This window comes from Salmo salar, chromosome 07 (genome assembly GCF_965601325.2).
Source record: "Salmo salar chromosome 07, fSalSal1, whole genome shotgun sequence".
Taxonomy (NCBI): domain Eukaryota; kingdom Metazoa; phylum Chordata; class Actinopteri; order Salmoniformes; family Salmonidae; genus Salmo; species Salmo salar.
This window is the reverse complement of record NC_138297.1, coordinates 39,354,087-39,375,922: the sequence shown is the minus strand read 5'-3', so window position 1 is coordinate 39,375,922 and position 21,836 is coordinate 39,354,087. Positions and strand designations below refer to the sequence as shown.

Here is a 21,836-nt window from a genome sequence, read left to right as displayed (position 1 = left end):
GGGAGAGAAATTACAAACCATCTGAAAGATATGTGGGGTTTTGGTAACGGAATTACAAGGCCTATTTATTAAATTTACAGAAGGTAAACCATTTCAGCAAAACTAAATAATAATTGTTGATATTAGTTGTTTGGGGTCTTTACGTCAACGTTATTGTGTGTTGATGTATTTCTGATACTGTACTTTTCTAAGACCCCTTTTCCACCTGTTAATCCTGAAATCAAATCCTTTACTTATGCCTCATTTTTAGGATGGAAAATGTTTGAAAAATGTATCTATTCCTTATAGACTCTTAGCGTTCATTTGACACCCAATTTGATAAGCTCCTATGAACTTCACATGATGGTGCTTATGAGTCCTTTATGATGGAAATGCCCTTTAGATTCAAATATAGGGCAACCTTATCGCCACACAATTGAATCAAATGCATTCTCTAGATCTCTATCCCGGGATAATGGAATTCCAGAGCTCATATTTTCACGGTGTGAGGAGTCTAAATCCACAGTGGAATCAGGATGAGCCCCTTCTATAACTCTGCTGTCAGTGGCTGTATGCGTGTGTGCATGTGCGTGTGTGCTCCCAATAAGGCAAGGCACAGTCTGGCTGACAACTCTCTCTCTCTCTCCACACACACACACACACACACACACACACACACACACACACACACACACACACACACACACACACACACACACACACACAGAGAGACTCGCAAACACAATAACAACTAACTGAAGGCCACATGTTTAGAGAGTAATTGAAAGTAAGCAAGAGGGGATATGAATACAATAGCAGCTGCCAATCAAGAGGCAGTCACTGTGGTGATAGTAACTGACAGCAACATTGCCTGCCCCTCCAATGGCACATCACTGTGAAATTACAAATCAACAGCATGTTATTCAAACTAGACAACCAGCTCAGCCTTTTTCCCTCAGTTTGTATGCAGACACACATACACACACACATACACACACACAAAGACATAGAGTGCTCACATTCCAACCTCTCGCTCTCTCTCAAAGTGAAACTATTTACCACTATCATTTCACTCTCTCCGTCTGATAATCACATTTTTCTTTCTTTCATAATTTTATTTTTCCCCCACCACCTCGAGGCATCTAAAGGTGATGTCAAGGTTACAGCAATCTTAGGATGGCTGGTATCATTTCATAGAGCTTGTTAGCCGCTGATCTCTTCTCTTTGTATTATCTCTCTATAGGCTGTTGATAGTGGAGGCCACACATTCAGTCTGTGAGTTTTTAACTGTATTGTCTCATTCGTAGCATCTTCTCCTCTACATCCATTTCTATAGACAGTGACACACACACACACGCGCAAACACACACACGCATTTTCAACATTTTCCATGTATTATGTATTGGTACTGTATATAAACAAGGTATTTTTTGGTTCTTAAAGGCTGTTTTATTATAAAGTATCTTTACCCGGCATTTTACACTGTTGCCCTGCATACGCTCATCTTTAAGCTGGTCTTTCCTAAGGTAGTTCATCCGAACTCACGTAGTGCTAATACATTTGTATCAGGGGAAAGACTACCGGTAGACGAGGAGCAGTTTTATCACCAACATCAGTACCTCCACTCACTCGTTCTCTCGTTCTTTCCTCGACATCTTCTGATTTGCATACTGATATTCTCTCTCCACTCCTCCTCTCCTCCTCTCTTCCGTAATACATCCACTGTGCTCACCTGTTTCCTCTCAACCCTTTCTATCCTCCTTTCGTCCGCTCATCCTCTCCTCCTTCACAAGCTGTCCTGCATCCTGCTTTCTGAGAACAGAGACAAGAGGGTTTGTTCGTTACAGGGGATGGTATAGATTTTCCCTATTATCTCATCCTGTGCTTCAGTGGTTTTGAAATGAATAGTCTATATTCTAATAGCCATTCCTGGTCCTTCAGTATTGGGGGACAGGATCCGTACCTGTCCAGGTTTAGACTTTAGCATTGTAACGTGCAAGAGTTATTCAGATACTCTTGGAGAACAAAAAACAGAGGTGTTAAAAACCAACACATTTCAGAATTATAACAGCCATTGTCTCAGAATAATACATAGTACATAGTCTGTTTTCAGGTCGGAGAAGGGTGTGACCAAACTACACTTTGATCTTTCATTGGCTGACGTACCTACATTATAAATAGCCTGTGCTGTAGGTTTCAGTTTTATTAACTTATATTGATACTAAAAATAATGGGCATATGAATAGTTTATAAGTAGCTCATATGCTGTATGTATGTATGTATAAACACCATTGAATATTTACAGACATTTGCAAAGCTGTGATGTAAATTGTCAAGGGCATGTAAGCCTATGAACAAATACGTGAGCAAACATAGACACACTGAACCAAAATATAAACGCAACATGTTAAGTTTTGGTTCTATGTTTCATGAGCTGAGATATAATATCCCAGAAATGTTCCATATGTTTGCATCCCTGTTAGTCAGCATTTCTCCTTTGCCAAGATAATCCATCCACCTGACAGGTGTGGCATATCAAGAAGATGATTAAACAGCGTGAACATTACACAGGTGTACTTACTTACTTACTTACTGACTTTATTGTCCTCATGGGGAAATTTTGTTGCAGTGTCATGTACACATTTAAAGTGGCGTTTAAATACAAAACAAAATTGACAATACAACTTTCATAACTGTTACATACCAATAAAATAAAAAAATAATAATTATAATAAATAAAGAAATAAAACATTTTTTTTAAAAGACTAGCCTGCTGGCCTTACGGAGTCGATAGGAACATTAGCCCGAGCTATTTAGGAGGGATATCACACCTGGCACAAATTATTGTCTAGTTCTGTTTTTCCTGCTGAGGGGTGCCCTATACCTGCGCCCAGAGGGGAGTAGTTCAAAGTCCAGGTACAGGGGGTGGCTTGGGTCTAAAATGATTTTGTGAGCCTTACGGAGGGCCCTGACCTTAAAGAGCTCATCCAGGCCTGACTGTTTGACTCCAAGTACCTTGCTTGCTGTGGTAATAATCCTTCTCAACATATTTCTCTGGCTGACAGTGGCATTGCCAAACCAACAAACAATACAAAAAGTAAAAATACTCTCAAGTACCTTGTGCTAGGAACAATACAACTCTGAAATGTGCAGTTTTGTCACACAACACAATGTCACAGATGTCACAAGTTGAGGGAGCATGCAATTGGGATGCTCACTGCAGGAATATCCACCAGAGCTATTGCCAGACATTTGCATGTTCATTTTTCTACCATAAGCCTCCTCCGACGTCGTTTTGGAGAATTTGGCAGTATGCCCAACCGGCCTCACAACTGCAAACCACAGGTAGCCATGACTGCCCAGGACCTCCACATCCGGCTTCTTCACCTTCAGGACCAGCCACCCAGACAGCCGATGAAACTGTGGGTTTGCACAGCTGAGGAATTTCTGCACAAAATGTAAAAAACTGTCTCAGGGAAGCTCATCAGCATGCTCTGTGTCCTCACCAGGTTCTTGACCTGACTGCAGTTCAGCTTCGTAACCAACTTCAGGTGGAAAATGCCCACCTTCGATGGCCACTGGCATGCTGGAAAAGTGTGCTCTTCACGGATGAATCCAGGTTTCAACTCTACCGGACAGATGGCGTTGTGTGGGCAAGCGGTTTGCTGATGTCAACATTGTGAACAGAGTGCCCCATGGTGGCAGTGGGGTTATGGTATGGGCAGGCGTGAACTATGGACAACGAACACAATTACATTTTATCGATGGCAATTTGAATGCACAGAGATACCGTGACGAGGTCCTGAGGCCCATGTTTGTGCGATTCATCTGCATCCATCACCTCATGTTTCAGCATGATAATGCACGGCCCCATGTAGGAAGGATTTGTACACAATTCCTCGAAGCTGAACATGTCCCAGGCCTGCATACTCACCAGACATGTCACCCATTGAGCATGTTTAGGATGCTCTGGATCGACGTGTGTTCCAGTTCCCGCCAATATCCAGCAACTTATACAGCCATTGAAGAGGAGTATGACAACATTCCACAGGCCACAATCAACAGCCTGATCAACTCTATGCGAAGGATATGTGTCGCGCTGCATGAGGCAAATGGTGGTCACACCAGATACCTTTTTTTTTTAAGGTATACATGTACTAGATGTATAGTACCAACTAGGGAAAACATTGGATATGTTGGAATATTTATGCAACATATTGAATAACAAATCAAATTTTCCCATAACTTGGAAGATGATTAAAGAATATCACAGAGAATCTATAAAAAGATAAAAGGAATTTCTTTCAATATAAACATACAGTACGTGTCCTACACTAGCCTATAGGCTGACTGCCCAAGGTTTCCCTGCAACCACTGTTTTAGATATGAAAGGGATTGGTATGAAACAATATTCCCCTTGCTTGGGAATATAGGCTATTTGCAAAGATCGGATTCTTTCTTTCCCATTCTAGTATAAAAAAGAATGAGATTTGTAAAAACTGCCAGTAATAATACTTGGAAGGGAGATCAAACCCTAGACCACACTGATCATTCTGTTTGTATCTACAGTGCTATTGTTGTTCCTCAAGTCCAGGTTTCAGAGACTGTTGTGGCCATATGTGGTGCTCACTGTGAACATATTGTTCTAATTTTACTTTATAAGGATGAGTCCTTAGTATTCTATTATTGTATTTCCCTTGTGGCTATGACAACACTAGGTAAACAACCTTTGATGTTCGGGCAACATTGAATTCCATCTGTTTTATAAAGGGCTTTTTGTTTATGTTCCTTTTGTGTTGCTTGGCACAATGTATATACACTACAAAACATTAAGAACACCTTCCTAATATTGAGTTTTGAATATTTAGCTGTTGTTTTTTTGCCCTCAGAAGAGCCTCAATTCGTTGGAGCATGGACTCTACCAGGTGTCGAAATTGGCTGGATGTTCTTTGGGTGGTGGACCATTCTTGATACACACTGGAAACTTTTAAGTGTGACAAACCCAGCAGTGTTGTGCAGTTCTTGACACAAACTGGTGCACCTGGCACCTACTACCATACCCCGTTCAAAGGCACTTAAATCTTTTGTCTTATCCATTCACCCTCTGAATGGCACACATGCACAATCCATGTCTCAATTGTCTCAAGGCTTAACAAATCATTAATTAACCTATCTCCTCCCCTTAATCTACACTGATTGAAGTGGATTTAAGAAGTGACATCAATAAGCGATCATAGCGTTCACCTGGATTCATCTGGTCAGTCTATGCCATGGAAAAAGCATGTTTTGTATACTCAGTGTATGTGTGCCAATGTGGAGAAATAAGTGGGCCCTCAAAGTGAGTGTTTTAACAACCCATTGTGAAAACATGGATAATTTATGGTTAATCAGTTTAAGAATAATATTTATATTGGTTACACTTGATGTTATTATTTTCTATAGAAAATGTATTATTATAACAATACCCATTCAGGATGGAAATCATTAAAATACCATTGAAGCAGCACATATTTAATTCACTGCAAATTATTTGAAATAAGTAGGCTTTTTCAACCCTGTGCAATCAGATTTGTGTAGTTAATGAGGTGTCTTCCTGGCTGTAAAACTTTGAGAAACTGATGAATATTCAAGAGCAAACAAACATAATCAGCCTCATAACACACCAACATACGCCACTTAAACTGCTGATGAATGGGATTAGAGCAGGTGAGTCCTGAGTGGCTTATACTGACGAAGAGAGAAAGAGAGGGGGAGAGAGAGTGGGGAAGGGGATGCAGGAGAGGGGGAGAGAGAGAAAAAGTATAGAGAGAGAGGGGGGGGGTGGTTGCAGGTAAAATTAATTCCTCAATGTATCTGTTTGTTTTTCTCAGGTTTAATTAGGGAGCTGTCTTGCTTAAGTGTTGCTGCTGATATGTTTCTATTAAGTATCATGGACTGCTGGCTATGCTATACTTAACTATATGTATTCAGAGACTTGAGGAAGTGTATAGGCTACTGTTGTATGTCTAAGCGATTTGGGGGGGTGCTAAGCTGACATATGTAATTGTTTTAAGATGGTCATCCTATGGATCATTTAGCAATTTGATTTTGAATTTTAGGACCCCTTTAGGTATATAAAAAATATAAATAAATACATTATTTGATAAAATATTGAATTCGGCCTTTAATTAATAATACTATAGTTCAGAGAAATGCATTGAATAACAACACATTCATAAAATGGCAAAAAAGACAAATCTGCCTGATTCCAGCCTTGCTGAAGCACCCCCAAATCATCATCAAGCCTCCACCAAATTTCACAGTGGGTGACACTGTGGCTTGTAGGCCTCTCCAGGTCTCTCACCCACTGAAATTTGGTGGAGGATCGGTGGTGATATGGTGGTGCTTCAGCAAGGCTGGAATTGGTCAGAATTGTCTTCGTGAAGGACGCATGAATCAAGCCACGTACATGGTTGTCCTGGAAGAAAACTTGCTTCCTTCTGCTCTGACAATGTTCCCCAACTCTGAGGATTGATTTTTCCAGCAGGACAATGCTCCATGCCACACAGCCAGGTCAATCAAGGTGTGGATGGAGGACCACCAGATCAAGACCCTGTCATGGCCAGCCCAATCTCCAGACCCGAACCCCATTGAAAACCTCTGGAATGTGATCAAGAGGAAGATGGATGGTCACAAGCCATCAAACAAAGCCGAACTGCTTGAATTTTTGCACCAGGAGTGGCATGAAGTCACCCAACATCAATGTGAAAGACTGGTGGAGAGCAGGACAAGACGCATGAAAGCTGTGATTGAAAATCAGGGTTATTCCACCAAATATTGATTTCTGAACTCTTCCTAAGTTAAAAACATTAGTATTGTGTTGTTTAAAAATAAATATGAACTTATTTTCTTTGTATTATTCGAGGTCTGACAACACTGCACATTTTTTGTTATTTTGACCAGTTGTCATTTTCTGCAAATAAATGCTCTAAATGAGAATATTGTTATTTGGTATTTAGGAGAAATGTTGTCAGTAGTTTATAGAATATAACAAAAATTTTCATTTTACTCAAACACACCTATAAATAGTAATTTATAATATAAATATATATTTTTGTACAACTCTGGAAAAAATTAAGAGACCACTGCAAAATGATCAGTTTCTCTGGTTTTACTATTTATAGGTGTGGGGTTAAATATATATATATACACATATTTAACCCCTTTTTCTGACAAACACCACTTTAGCTCTGCCACCTTTCACCACAGAGGCATAAGTGCGACATTGGTGGTGTAGTGGATTGAGACGCATCCAATGCAAAAACAGATATCTAGTTTAAACTGACAGATTTTGATGGGGATTTTTTTTGTTATGTAATTTAGAATGACAGGTGCTTCAATTTAGGTGCTTCAATCGACTCTATGGGGTTTTAATACTTTGAGACTTGATTGAGCTGTTTGGAAGATTATGAACTAACTACATACATCAAATCAATATAACCTAGAGTACAGGTCTTACTTCCAATTACTGCAAAAACGATCAATACAGGAAGAGATTAAAAGATTTCATCATATGACACCAACTCATACAATGTTAGGGACCGCCCAACCATGTGTCTCAGCTGGGTGCACATTTTGGATTTAAGTATCTTTTTCAATTGTGTTTCTTGAAAATATGAATTTCTTCTGGCAAAAGTAAAATCCTTGGAGCCTTAGTGTACTGTATATTTCATAATTAATATATTGGTTTCAGTGGAGCTATTGAACAGTACCTTTAAATGGTTTGGTAGACAAATGTTTCACTGGAATTCTTGAAAGAAACATCAACAGATCAAGCAGTAGACTGCTTTTCACAATTTTCTTTGGTAAAATTATTTGACAATAGACAATAGAGAACTTCACATTTCACAGACATGAATCCATTAAACTAGAAATGACACTGGCTTGGATGTAATGCCCAATCTTCAACATAAAGAAAAAAGATGAATAAAGACAAAAAACTCCAACTCCGACGTACATACATTTCAACAAACATTAATGACATCATACTTGCTCAAACCTATATGTTCCCACAGTATCCATACCCATCTTGTTTGTTCTCATAATAAAAAAAGAATCACATTTTTTATCCTCTGGATATTTCTAGGGTTTGTAATACTTTATGCCATATGGCTTAACATTGTTCTACAGTATTTTATCTGTAGCCCACATTTTTTCAATATTTAAATAATAATGCATTTGATTAATCTACTGTTTTAAAGATGAATACACCTACAATAGCATATGTGTGTATGCGACCAATATCAGTTTTTAAGTAAATGTTTCTTCAAATTGGTTCAACTCTTATTTCTGTATCAATTAATCAAACTGCTCCTCTGAATTCCTTAGAGCGATTCTCCTGCAGTGGACTTCTAACAAGCATTGAGACAAAAGCAGAATTGGATAATATGGCCTAATTTTGATCATGTCATCTTTATAGAGTATTGTCCATGTGGAGATAATGTGATTACAGTGAATATAAAAGTTTTGCTGCTGTTAGTTATATGGCTTTTAAAGGCATGGGCCATGGTTTGGCCGACGACCTGAACAGAACAGAGGACAAAGCAAGCAATGCCTCGCTTAGCTCCGGGTAAGGAGACACAGAGAGGAGAGAAAGAAGGAGGGAAGGCAGGTGGAACAAGGAGGCAGGCTACAGACAGTATAACACTCAAATAATGCTGTAGGACTCTTAACTCTTGTTTCTGTACAAAACTGGACACTGTTACAAGGCTTTGTAGCTGTACTCCTACTCATGCGTTTGCTGCCGAAACCTGGACTTTTAGCTTATAAGTATTGTACAACAGTGTAATAAGGCTCTCTGGACTTTCGATGAAGAAATACTGTAAAGAGAAGGCCTATATTATGTGTGCTTGAGGCTACTGTGCAGCTCATGGATGTTGCCCCTAAGCACTGATGCAGGGTCAGTTATTTATCATTCCCTTAAAAGGTTAATAGGATTAGGCTTGGGGGTTATAAGGTAATCTGAAACTATAGTCTGTGGTTAATGGTCATTTCTCAGCCAGGTCATTCAAGATTGATATCAAAATTGGACGTCTATCCATGTCCTGAGGACGTCAGAAAATGCCTTCAAAACAGGCTACTAGGGGCAACAGTGTTACCATTACCATCAAGTAGGCTTCGGTTTTGCTAGGGCATTGTGAATGGGTGTAATCCCATGACTCTGGATCAGAAGGTTGTGTGTTCAATACCAGTTATGCACACAGTTTTTTAAGTTTTAGTTTCCACCCTATCCCAAACCTTAACCCTTACCTTAAACCATTTGGAATGAGTGCCTAAATATTATGTTTTAACCCTATCCCAAACCTTATCCCTTACCTTAACCATTTGGAATGTGTGCCAAAGCTTAATTAACTTCAAAGTTTGATGTTTGGAGAAATGGAATGATACAGAGCAGCAGAAGCAACAAAACACTTTGAAAATTGTCCTTTGGAGCAACTTCGAAATGTGATGTTTGGAGAACGTGGATGAACATCAAATTGTTGTTGCCCTTTCTACCCTTGTCCTATAAATAACAAATCTGAAGTATTTTAGTGACCGGCAATGACAGGGTTCACAATATTTAATGTAAGCCACTTTCCCCCAGCCCTCCACCCCCCTGGCACACACATACACCCCGCCCCCTTGGCAGACACCTTGTGGACAGGTCTCCGTTAATTGCTGTCCCACTGATTGATAGATTACAGCCTGAGAATGGAAGAGGCTGGGAGGAGAGAGCTTTTTCTCTCTCCCCCCCTCTCTCTTTCCCTCACTCTCTCTCTCTGCAAAGGCAGCATCAAACATGGATGCCCTTGTTGTTAACACCTCCTCCACCCCCCACCCACACCATTAATTAGCGGTGAAATAGCTGCAGGAGCCAAGTTATTGACACTGCAAACTGTTTGTTTGGATGAAGTTCAATCCCCATGTACAGTATATCAGTGGTGTCACTTGTTTATAGTCTCTATAGATGGATAGGCTGCAGAATATGAGAATTGCCACTGACCCATCAAGGGTTTTGGAAATGGGATGGACACTGTTTTGCAGGAGATATTGCATGTGATTGGCCCATATGCCCATATTCTTGTATTGAAAAATACTTTAACTTGAAAGAATCTGTGCAAATCTGTCTTTGAAATATAATGTATATAGGCAACTAAAGGCACACGCTGGGTGCTAAGCTATATTTGAAATAGAAAAACAACGAAAAAATGCATTGACATTCCATTGGACATGCCCTAAGGTATTACAACTGTAGTTCTCCAGATGCAGAATAGGGACACTGTAATTAGCGAGTTTACAACGAGCAATGCAGTGTTTTTAATCTGCCAACCATCCCCGTTCTTCCTCAATCCCCTCCACGCGCACGCCTCTTCTCCTCTCCTCACACTGCCTCTGTGAAATCGCCCGAAGAAACATATTTATGGGGGAGTTGTTGTGACGTCACTCACCGGGAGCGCACAGAGCAGGGAGAGAGAAAGTCGCGCCTGTAGACTTTATATGCGGATGCCTGACGAAGAAAAGCGGCAAGCCCGAAGAACCGGCACTGAGATCAGGGATGGTGATACCGATATATACTGTGTCATCATCATCACTAACGGACAAATGTATCGAAATCCAGAAGTAGATAAAGAAACTAAACCGGATACGGTCTATTGCGCGTTTGTTTTTAGTTTTTTTTTTTCATTAAAGGTCGGGAGGTATCGCTTCCAAATCGAAAGAGATGCGAGCATCTTTCATTATCTACATGGAGAACAACTAAGACGAGAGGTATCCACAGATGATGAGCTATCCCTGTGCGTAAAATGGCAAGCGTGCTATCTGGCTGAAACTGAACGGATATATACCCTACTGCATAGCGACATAGTCGTGCTGCCTGCCTCTGTGTCTATTCCTGCGCGGGAGTTGTGTGGAACATGTACTGGAGGAGAGTGGTGATCAGCGCACCGAATTACTGTATCCGCGCACAGCAGTCAGAGAGAGGGGGCGAATAGAAAGCTGCTGGTGAGCCTGCGGTGACCGAGTCACGGACGCGGGCTGAAGTGGTAGTGGGAATGCCAGCACTTCAAACGATGGGGGTTTAACAGCCCCGCTTCATACTGAGGCACCAAACACTTCAATTTTGACCCAGCACTGAGTCCTTTTCCACGGCCATGATCATCTATGTTTCCCCTTCAGCTGACGGATTGACTAGTATTTTTATTCGCCCCAGCTATTTCTAAAGGGGGATTTATTTTGTGCATTCCACACGTGTTGTAGACTGTTTTCTCTTATTGTTGGGGGGTGAGAAGCATTGCGCTGGATGGGAGCAGAATGGAAGGCTGTGTGTGTCTCTGAAGACTGCTGGCCTCTCTCCTCGGGTGTTAATAAGCCGTCGCCACTCGCCAGCCAGGATGCAGCTTCTTAGAGTTGCGTGGGCTTTAGCGGGAGCGGCAATCTGTTGTTTTGTTATTCTTCTTATCCACTCACGCTTGCTCAAAGAAGGTAATTGTTTATGTAAATGATTCCAGACCATTATATAATGGCGTTGTCATATTACATAGCTTTGTTTTCATGTCGCCTGTCTATAACTGTAGCCCACTCACTGTCTTTCATATATCAAGTCTCATAGCCCTAGATGACATCAGATAAGAGCCTCGTGCAGAATGCGTCTTTGGCTCTCATACTTAATCAACTTTTCCATGTCGTAAACCTGCTGGATTTGACCCCAAGCCAAAACATACAATTCGATTCGATAATATGAATATATATGTACTCGATGAATGTGAACAATTCCATGGTCTGATTGTCACCAGCAATACTTTCCTACTGGTTAATGGTAACAAGTTATAGACCTATCCAATTGATCCAATTATATTTATTATATATTTTTTGTAATTTACCAACTAAAAATAACAGAAGATAAATACATTGATACTGTATATAACGTTAATATATGGGTGATACTATCCCGTTTCAATAGATAGTGTGATTTATAGTTGAGTTCTTCAATAGATGGCACTATAGTCTAGCTTTAGGGTAAGGCTGAGGTCAAACCCTTATTATTTCCTCCTATTAGCCCACCGTTATTCTTGTTGTCATGCTTCATGCCATGACAACTGGATACAATCCAACCCTGCTAAACATTCATTCACCTTATGTTGAAGCGCTAGTTACAAATCTTAGTGTTGCCCTCTGCAGTATTGCTATGTGGTTTATATTTTGGCCTGCGTTAATGTAGTTTATAAATGTATAGGAAGCTGTTTTTTACAGCTTTTAAGACAATTCGTTTGTTTTCCACACATTCTCCAATTGTTTTGATTTCATTTTTATTTTTTTATTTTTTTTAAACCCCAAATAACCCTGGATTTCACATTTGGTAAAGCTTTGAATATACATTCTATGCACAAACTGCCATGCCTTTTCTCTCATGTCTGGCCTAAGGCTAGGGGCAAACAAACGCTGTTTGTGTGTGGGTGTGTGGCAGGCAGCAGGGTCCTTAGGTTACGACTCGGCCAGGCTCCTCTCCTCACTGTCAGTAGAAAGGCAGTTCAACCGGTGGCAAATGGTCTCTCTCTCTATGGCATCTCTGTGCCACATGGTGGAAAGATATATTAATGCATGCCAAGTGAGAAAGACTTGTACTGTTAGTCTTGTGCAGACAGGGCTAAAGGGGCTGTCAGAGCTCTGAGCTCTGACTACAGCACAAATAATCCACATCCACCCAACTGAATTCATGTGGTGTGTGATAGGCCAGGGCATGGTATTCTTCCGGAATGGGAATGCACAAATGCAATATATCTTACGCTTCCTGGTCAAGTTTGTGATCGTGACCAAGGCTATATTTGTCCATGTTCAATAGCATTTTGTGAATATCATTATATTCCTTTCCACAACACAAAAAATAGCAAATTGGTTAGCTAACATGTCTTTTATGTCTAGAAAACATGTATTTTATGTCTTGTAGCCTTCGGTTATTTTGTTCATGTTGTTAGCTTTAATATATCAGAGGTTTGGAATTGGAAGCATATTGTGGGCGGTATTTTTTTATTGAAATATATGCAAGGAAGCAGGAAGAGGCATACAAAGGAAGCTGGGACCATGTTCCCTTTGTGCTGTTAGAATTGCCAAGGTCAAAACGCACGGTAGGTTACAGAATAAAAAACACACAGCTGATATAATGAATTCAAAAGAACTGCATTAACTGCTTATTCTATTGGGGCCAGAATAATATGATTTTTCTCATACAGTTGCTAGTAGCTACAATCCTTTGAAATGTTCTCAGTCAAAATGACATATTTCCACATCTCTTTGCATTGGATGTTAACGAACCAAAACATGAACATGTATTTTTTCCAAATGAAATAAATAAGTGCTATTTTTAGCTTCCCCAGCATGACAGATACCTAACATATACAGGCAGGCAGGACTCTATATACAGTGCATTCGGAAAGTATTCAGACCCCTTCCCATTTTCCACGTTTTGTTACGTTACAGCCTTATTCTAAAATTGATTAAATACATGTTTTCCTCATCAATCTACACACAATACCCCATAATGACAAAGCGAAAACAGTTTTTTAGAAATGTCCATTAAAATAACATCAAATTCATCAGAAATACAGTGGCGACATTGTTAATGTTGTAAATGACTATTGTAGCTGGAAACGACAGATTTTTTATTGAATATTTATATAGGCGTACAGAGGCCCATTATCAGCAACCATCACTCCTGTGTTCCAATGGCATGTTGTGTTAGCTAATCCAGGTTTATCATTTTAAAAGGCTAATTGATCATTAGAAAACCCTTTTGCATTCATGTTAACACAGCTGAAAACAGTTGTACTGATTAAAGAAGCAATACAACTGTCCTTCTTCAGACAAGTTTAGTATCTGGAGCATCAACATTTGTGGGTTCAATTACAGGCTCAAAATGGCCATAATCAAATAATGTCTAGTTTTAGAAACAGACGCTTCACAAGTCCTCAACTGGCAGCTTCATTGCATAATAACCGCAAAACACCAGTCTCAACGTCAACAGTGAAGAGGCGACTCTGGGATGCTGGCCTTCTAGGCAGAGTTCTCTGTCCAGTGTCTGTGTTCTTTTGCCCATCTTAATCTTTTATTGTTATAGGCCAGTCTTAGAAATGGCTTTTTCTTTGCAACTCTGCCTAGGCCAGCATCCCGGAGTCGCCTCTTCACTATTGACATTGAGACTGGTGTTTTGCAGGTTCTATTTAATGAAATTGAGTTGAGGACTTGTCTGTTTGTCAAACACGACACTAATGTACTTGTCCTCTTGCTCAGTTGTGCACCGAGGCCTCCCACTCCTCTTTCTATTCTGCTTAGAGCCTGTTCGCGCTGTTCTGTGAAGGGAGTAGTACACAGCGTTGTACGAGATCTTCCATTTCTTGGCAATTTTTTGCATGGAATAGCCTGCATTTCTCAGAACAAGAATAGACTGATGAGTTTCAGAAGAAAGTCTTAATTTCTGGCCATTTTGAGCCTGTAATCGAACCCACAAATGCTGATGCTCCAGATACTCAACTAGTCTAATGAAGGCCAGTTTTATTGCTTCTTTAATTAGGACAACAGTTTTCAGCTGTGCTAACATAATTGCTAAAGGGTTTTCTAATGATCAATTAGCCTTTTGAAATGCTAAACTTGGATTAGCTAACATAACGTGCCATTGGAACTCAGGAGTGATGGTTGCTGATAATGGGCCTCTGTATGCCTATGTAGATATTCCATTAACAGCTACAATAGTCATTTACAACATTAACAATGTTCACACTGTATTTCTGATCAATTTGATGTTATTTTAATGGACCAAAAAAAATTGCTTTTCTTTCAAAAACAAGGATATATCTAAGTTAACCCAAACTTCTGAATGGTAGTGTATGTATAATATCAAACTTACATAAGTATTCAGACCCTTTGCTTTGAGACTAGAAATTGATCTCAGGTGCATCCTGTTTCCATTGATCATCCTTGAGATATTTCTACAACTTGATTGGAGTCCACCTGTTGTTATTCAATTGATTGGACATGATTTGGAAATGCACACAACCGGTCCATATTTGAAGGTGCATGTCGGGGTAAAAACCAAGCCATGAGGTCGAAGGAATTGCCCATAGAGCTCCGAGACAGGATTGTGCGAAGGCACAGATCTGGGGAAGGGTACCAAAACATTTCTGCAGCATTGAAGGTCCCCAAGAAGACAGTGGCCTCCATCATTCTTAAATGTGAGAAGTTTGGAACCACCAAGACTCTTCCTAGAGCTGGCCACCCGGCCAAACTGAGCAATCGGGGGAGAAGGGCCTTGGTCAGTGTTACGTTCGCTGTCTTCAAACTCCCTATTGTAAATAAGCCAAGGCGCAGCGTGCATGGAATTCTACATCCTTTAATGAAGTGAAACCAAAAAACAATACAGAAGGGAAACGAAACGTGACGTTCTGGGCTGCTCACAGGCAGCTACACAAAAACAAGATCCCACAATCACAGGTGGGAAAAGGGCTGCCTAAGTATGATCCCCAATCAGAGACAACGATAGACAGCTGCCTCTGATTGGGGTCCATACCCGGCCAAACAAAGAAATAAGAAAACTAGATTGCCCACCCAAATCACACCCTGACCTGACTAAATAGAGAAATAGAAAGGCTCTCTATGGTCAGGGCGTGACAGTCAGTGAGGTGACCAAGAACACACTAGTCACTCTGAGCTCCAGGGTTCCTCTGTGGTAGAGATGGGAGAAACTTCCAGAAGGACAAATATCTCTGCAACACTCCACCAATCAGGCCATTCCTCAGTAAAATGCACATGACAGCCCGCTTGGAGTTTGCCAAAAGGCAATCTAAAGGACTCTCAGACCATGAGAAACAAGATTCTCTGGTCTGATGAAACCAAGATTGAACTCTTTGGCCTGAATGGCAAACATCACGTCTGGAGGAAACCTGGTACCATCCCTAAGGTGAAGCATGGTGGTGGCAGCATCATGCTGTGCGGATGTTTTTCAGCGGCAGGGACTGGGAGAATAGCCAGGATCGAGGGAAAGATGAACAGGGCAAAGTACAGAGATATCAGTGATGAAAACCTGCTCCAGAGTGCTCAGGACCTCAGACTGGGGTGAAGGTTCACCTTCCAACATGACAACGACCCTAAGCACACAGCCAAGAAAACACAGGAGTGGCTTCAAGACAAGTCTCTGAATGTCCTTGAGTGGCCCAGCCAGAGCACTGACTTGAACTCAATCGAACATTCAGAGAGACCTGAAAATAGCTGTGCAGCGAAGCTCCCCATCCAACCTGACAGATCTTGAGAGGATCTGCAGAGAAGGATGGGAGAAATTCCCCAAATACAGGTGTGCCAAGCTTGTAGCGTTATACCCAAGAAGACTCAATGTTGTAATTGCTGCCAAAGGTGCCTCAACAATGTACTGAGGAAAGGGTCTGAATACTTATGTAAATGTGATTTTTCAGTTTTTTTAATTTTATACATTTGCTAAAATAAAAAATAAAAACTGTTTTTGCTTTGTCATTTTGGTGTATTGTGTGTAGATTTATGAGGGGAAAAACAATTTAATCCATTTAGAACATGGCTGTAACGTAACAAAATGTGGAATAATTAAAGGGTTCTAAAAACTTTCCGAATGCACTGTAGCCAGAGGACATGAGGAATCATATATTTCATTATATACAGTTGAAGTCGGAAATTTACATACACTTAGGTTGGAGTCATTAAAACTCGTTTTTCAACCACTCCACAAATTTCTTGTTAACAAACTATAGTTTTGGCAAGTCGGTTCGGATATCTACTTTGTACATGACAATAGTAATTTTTCCAACAATTGTTTACAGACAGATTATTTTACTTATAACTCACTGTATCACAATTCCAGTTGGTCAGAAGTTTACATACACTAAGTTGACTGTGCCTTTAAACAGCTGTCATGGCTTTAGAAGCACAGTTCCCGCTCAGCCCAGTCAAAACTGTTCGCTGCTCTGGCACCCCAATGGTGGAACAAGCTCCCTCACGACGCCAGGACAGCGGAGTCAATCACCACCTTCCAGAGACACCTGAAACCCCACCTCTTTAAGGAATACCTGGGATAAGATTAAGTAATCCTTCTAACCCCCCCCCCTACCATCCCTCCCCAAAAATATATAGATGTACTATTGTAAAGTGGTTGTTCCACTGGAAATCATAAGGTGAATGCACCAATTTGTAAGTCGCTCTGGAGCCTTGCACTGGGCGCACACCGAGCAGGAGGAAACATAAGCCCTCATGTCCTTGGCCAAGGTGGACCACCAGTACTTCCCACTAAGGCAACGCACCGTCCGACCGATGCCAGGGTGACCAGAGGAGGGTGACGTGTGGGCCCAATAGATCAACCGGTCGCGGACAGCAGTCGGAACGTACAGGCGCTCAGCTGGACACTGAGGGAGAGTGGGCTCCCGGTCCCCCACATCATAGTTTCGCTCCGCCGGGCTGAGCTTCTTCGAAAAGAAGGCACTGGGGCGGAGCTTTGGTGGTGTGCCTGAGCGCTGAGAGAGCATGGCTCCTATCCCAGCCTCGGACGCGTCCACCTCCACTATGAACGCCAAAGAGGGATCCGGATGAGCCAGCATGGGAGCCGAGGTAAAGAGAGCCTTCAGGTGATCAAAAGCCCTGTCCGCCTCAGCCGACCACTGCAGCCGCACCGGTCCCCCCTTCAGCAGTGAGGTAATGGGAGCTGCTACCTGACCAAAACCCCGGATAAAGCTCCGGTAGTAGTTGGCAAACCCTAGAAACCGCTGCACTTCCTTTACCATGGTGGGAGTCGGCCAATTACACACGGCTGAAATGTGGTCACTCTCCATCTCCACCCCTGAAGTGGAAATGCGGTACCTTAGGAAGGAGACGGACTGTTGGAAGAACAGACATTTTTCAGCCTTGACGTACAGGTCATGCTCCAACAGTCGACCAAGCACCCCGCGCACCAGGAACACATGCTCGGCGCGTGTAGCGGAGTATATCAGAATGTCGTCGATATACACCACTACAACCTGCCCGTGCATGTCCCGGAAAATCTCGTCAACAAAGGCCTGGAAGACTGATGGAGCATTCATCAACCCGTACGGCATGACGAGGTACTCATAGTGCCCTGAGGTGGTACTAAATGCCGTCTTCCACTCGTCCCCCTCCTGGATACGCACCAGGTTGTAAGCACTCCTGAGATACAATTTTGTGAAGAAGCGGGCCCCGTGCATTGACTCGATCGCACTGGCGATGAGAGGCAGCGGGTAGCTATACCTCACTGTGATCTGATTGAACCCTCAATAGTCAATACACGGGCGCAGACCCCCATCCTTCTTCTTCACAAAAAATAAACTTGAGGAGGCAGGTGAAGTGGAGGGCTGAATGTATCCCTGCCCCAGGGATTCGGAGACATATGTTTCCATAGCCGCCGTCTCCTCCTGTGACAGAGGATACACGTGACTCCTGGGAAGTGCTGCGTCTACCAGGAGATTTATCGCACAATCCCCCGTTGATGAGGTGGTAATTTAGTCGCCCTTTTCTTACAGAAGGTGAGAGCCAAATCGACATATTCTGAGGGGATGCGCATGGTGGAGACCTGGTCTGGACTTTCCACCATAGTCGCACCGATGGAAACCCCCACACACCTCCCTGAGCACTCTCGTGACCACCCCTTGAGAGCCCTCTGTTGCCACGAAATAGTGGGGTTATGACAGGCCAACCAGGGTGGCCCAGCACCACGGGAAACACAGGAGAATCAATAAGGAAGAGACTGATTCTCTCCTTGTGACCCTCCTGCGTAACCATGTCAAGTGGAGCGGTGGCCTCCCTAATCAGCCCTGACCCTAATGGTCGACTATCTAGGACGTGCACAGGGAAGGGCATATCCACAGGGACAAGGGGAATCCCTAAACTATGAGCAAATGAACGGTCAATAAAATTCCCAGCTGCGCCTGAATCTACTAGTGCCTTATGCTGGGAATGTGGGGAAAACTCAGGAAATGAAATAAACACATACATGTGAGCAACAGGGGGCTCTGGGTGAGGCTGGTGCCGAGTCACCTGGGGTGACACGATAGTGCCCTGCCTGCTGCCTCGACTCCCAAAGGAACCCCCCAAGAACCGACCAGCAGTGTGCCCTCTGCGGCCACAGATGGTGCAGGGAATGGCCCCTCCTCCGGTCGCCCTAAGTGCAGCACTGACTCCAGCCTTGTCAGGAGGAATGGGCCAAAATTCACCCAACTTATTTTGGGAAGCTTGTGGAAGGCTACCCGAAATGTTAGATCCAAGTTAAACAATTTAAAGGCAATGCTACCAAATACTAATTGAGTGTATGTAAACTTCAGACCCACTGGGAATGTGATGAAAGAAATAGAAGTTGAATAAATCATTCTCTCTACTGTTATTCTGACATTTCACATTCTTAAAAGAAAGTGGTGATCCTAACTGACCTAAGACAGGGAATTTTTACTAGGATTAAATCTAAGGAATTGTGAAAAACTGAGTTTAAATGTATTTGGCTAAAGTGTATGTAAACTTCTGACTTCAACTGTATATAGGCAGCACCCTGACATTTTAATGTAAATACAAGGAAACAAATGTCACCACTTCTGCAAGTTTTCAGATAGCAGCAGGGTGTCAGGAAAGGATATCACAGGTAGGCATGCATCATTGCGTTGCTGGAATTCTGAACAGGCAGGAGAGAGGTTGCAAGTTGCATAATATGACACTGCATCTACATTTTTATTCACCCTTTTTTACCAGGTAAGTTGACCGAGAACACATTCTCATTTACAGCAACAACCTGGGGAATGGTTACAGGGGAGAGGAGGGGGGATGAATGCAAGCCAATTGGAAGCTGGGGATGATTAGGTGGACATGATGGTATGAGGGCCAGATTGGGAATTTAACCAGGACACCAGGGTTAACACCCTTACTCTTACGACAAGTGCCATGGTATCTTTAGTGACCACAGAGAGTCAGGGCACCCGTTTAACGTCCCATCCGAAAGACAGCACCCTACACAGGGCAATGTCCCCAATCACTGCCCTGGGGCATTGGGATATTGTTTTAGACCAGAGGAAAGAGTGCCTCCTACTGGCCCTCCGACACCAATTCCAGCAGCATCTGGTTCGACTAGAACTTCCACCATCGAGGGACCGACCAGGACCTGCTTAGCTTCAGAGGCAAGCTAGCAGTGGGATGCAGGGTGGTATGCTGCTGGCCTCATGAGTTGAGGGATGAGGATGTGAAGGTGGAGGATTTAGAATGCCACATTATATAATCCTATGCAATGGCTCACCTATGACTATGACAATGACTAAATAATCCTTCATTTCACCCATGAAGTCCCTGACTCTGACACTGTTTATATGGAGCATTTTGGACTGATTTTACATGTCTGTCATTTAACTCGTTTGACTGACAAGTTCACTTAAGATCTGATTCAGATTGTAAATCAATAAATACAGTTTACCAAGACATTTGTTACGACCACCAATAAGACTCAGAAATGAAAAGGAAGCCTAGTGACAGTGGAAAGGGGAACCTCTCCATTGGAAGTTCAATAATAAGAAACCTTGCCCTCCCCTATATTCCCGTCCTCCCTACTGTCCCTTCTCTCTGTGCCAGACCAGTCTTCATCCATTGATTTAATTGATGTCTCACAGTTTGGCATGTGGTGGTATGGTATGGTGTGTCAGAGAGAACAATGACATAGGGATTGTGGGGATAGGGATGTGGTGGGAAGGGGGGCAAGAACAGTTTGACATAATATTTGACAAACAATTTGTAGCATTATAGTGTCTAAGTGAAAGGAGTGTGAACCTCTGGTGTGTTTGTTTGTCTTTGTGATACCCAGATTGCATAATTAAGGTGAAAGTGCTGGTAAACATTATAGTGTAATTACCGTGGCATAGTAGTGTGACTTACATGTACAGCATGTACAAATGGTATGCGCATTCATCAATGTTGCTCTTCTTCACAAAGATGCTTAAACCTGCAGAAAGAAAATGAGGGATTTGGTTGTTTTGCCCTTGAGCACTGAATCCCTTCAGGCTGAAGTGACGAAGATAATACATTTGTTTAGCGTGCCAGTAATACTCCCATACAGCACACACATAGGCAGATATGCACGCACACATGCAGACACACACACACACACTACACACAACACAGATGCAAATAAGAGCTCATGGTTATTGTACTCTATGCGGAAATCCCTATTTTGTCACCTCTCCAAGTCTTTTTGTTACTTCACCAACTATACTGTGTAGGTGAGGGGTACCTTACATCAAGGATTAGCAGTTGAATATAATTATCTGAAAGGGGTTGGAATATCCTGTAATTCACAACGTTAAGAATACAACAATAACTGATTGAATTAGTGAAAAATCAGGTCATACGAATCGGAAGATAATTGAAAATACAGATTTGTTGTGGTATTTTTTATCTAGTCACAATTCAGATTCACAACAGCCCCGGGTTATGGCTAGGGTTGGACAGAATTCAGATTTGTATTGCCTCATACCATCCTTCTCTCATCACGGGATATACAGCATTACTGTCTTAATAAACAAGGGGTGCTAAAAAGGCAAAAAAAGGCCATTGGGCATCTATTAGCAGAATGCAAACACAATTAGCACAAGTACTAATGGATTTTCATAGAGGTTGCTAACTAAATATACTAAGGATTGCAAACAAAAATAAACTAATTGCAAAGACAGGCAATCCAGCTCATAAAGTTATACAAGTATAGGTAGTAGCTACCGAATGTCATTTTTGGTGAGCTTGGAAATGTACAAGCTAATGTGAACGAGAGACATTGTGCAAACTTCCTTCAGCATGCT

At 42.0% G+C, this 21,836-nt stretch overlaps 1 protein-coding gene across 2 annotated transcripts in view; it reads left to right on the top strand.

Moving 5' to 3' along the window:
* Positions 1 to 10,510: 10,510 nt before the first annotated feature.
* Positions 10,511 to 21,836, top strand: part of LOC106609108 (chemokine-like protein TAFA-5) — a 159,607-nt gene continuing 148,281 nt past the window's right edge. For both annotated transcript variants that reach the window (XM_045721889.2, XM_082977598.1), the window contains exon 1: positions 10,511 to 11,478. In XM_045721889.2, coding sequence (XP_045577845.1) covers positions 11,388 to 11,478 — 91 coding nt within the window. In that variant the 5' untranslated portion in view covers positions 10,511 to 11,387. The remainder of the gene's footprint in view (positions 11,479 to 21,836) is intronic.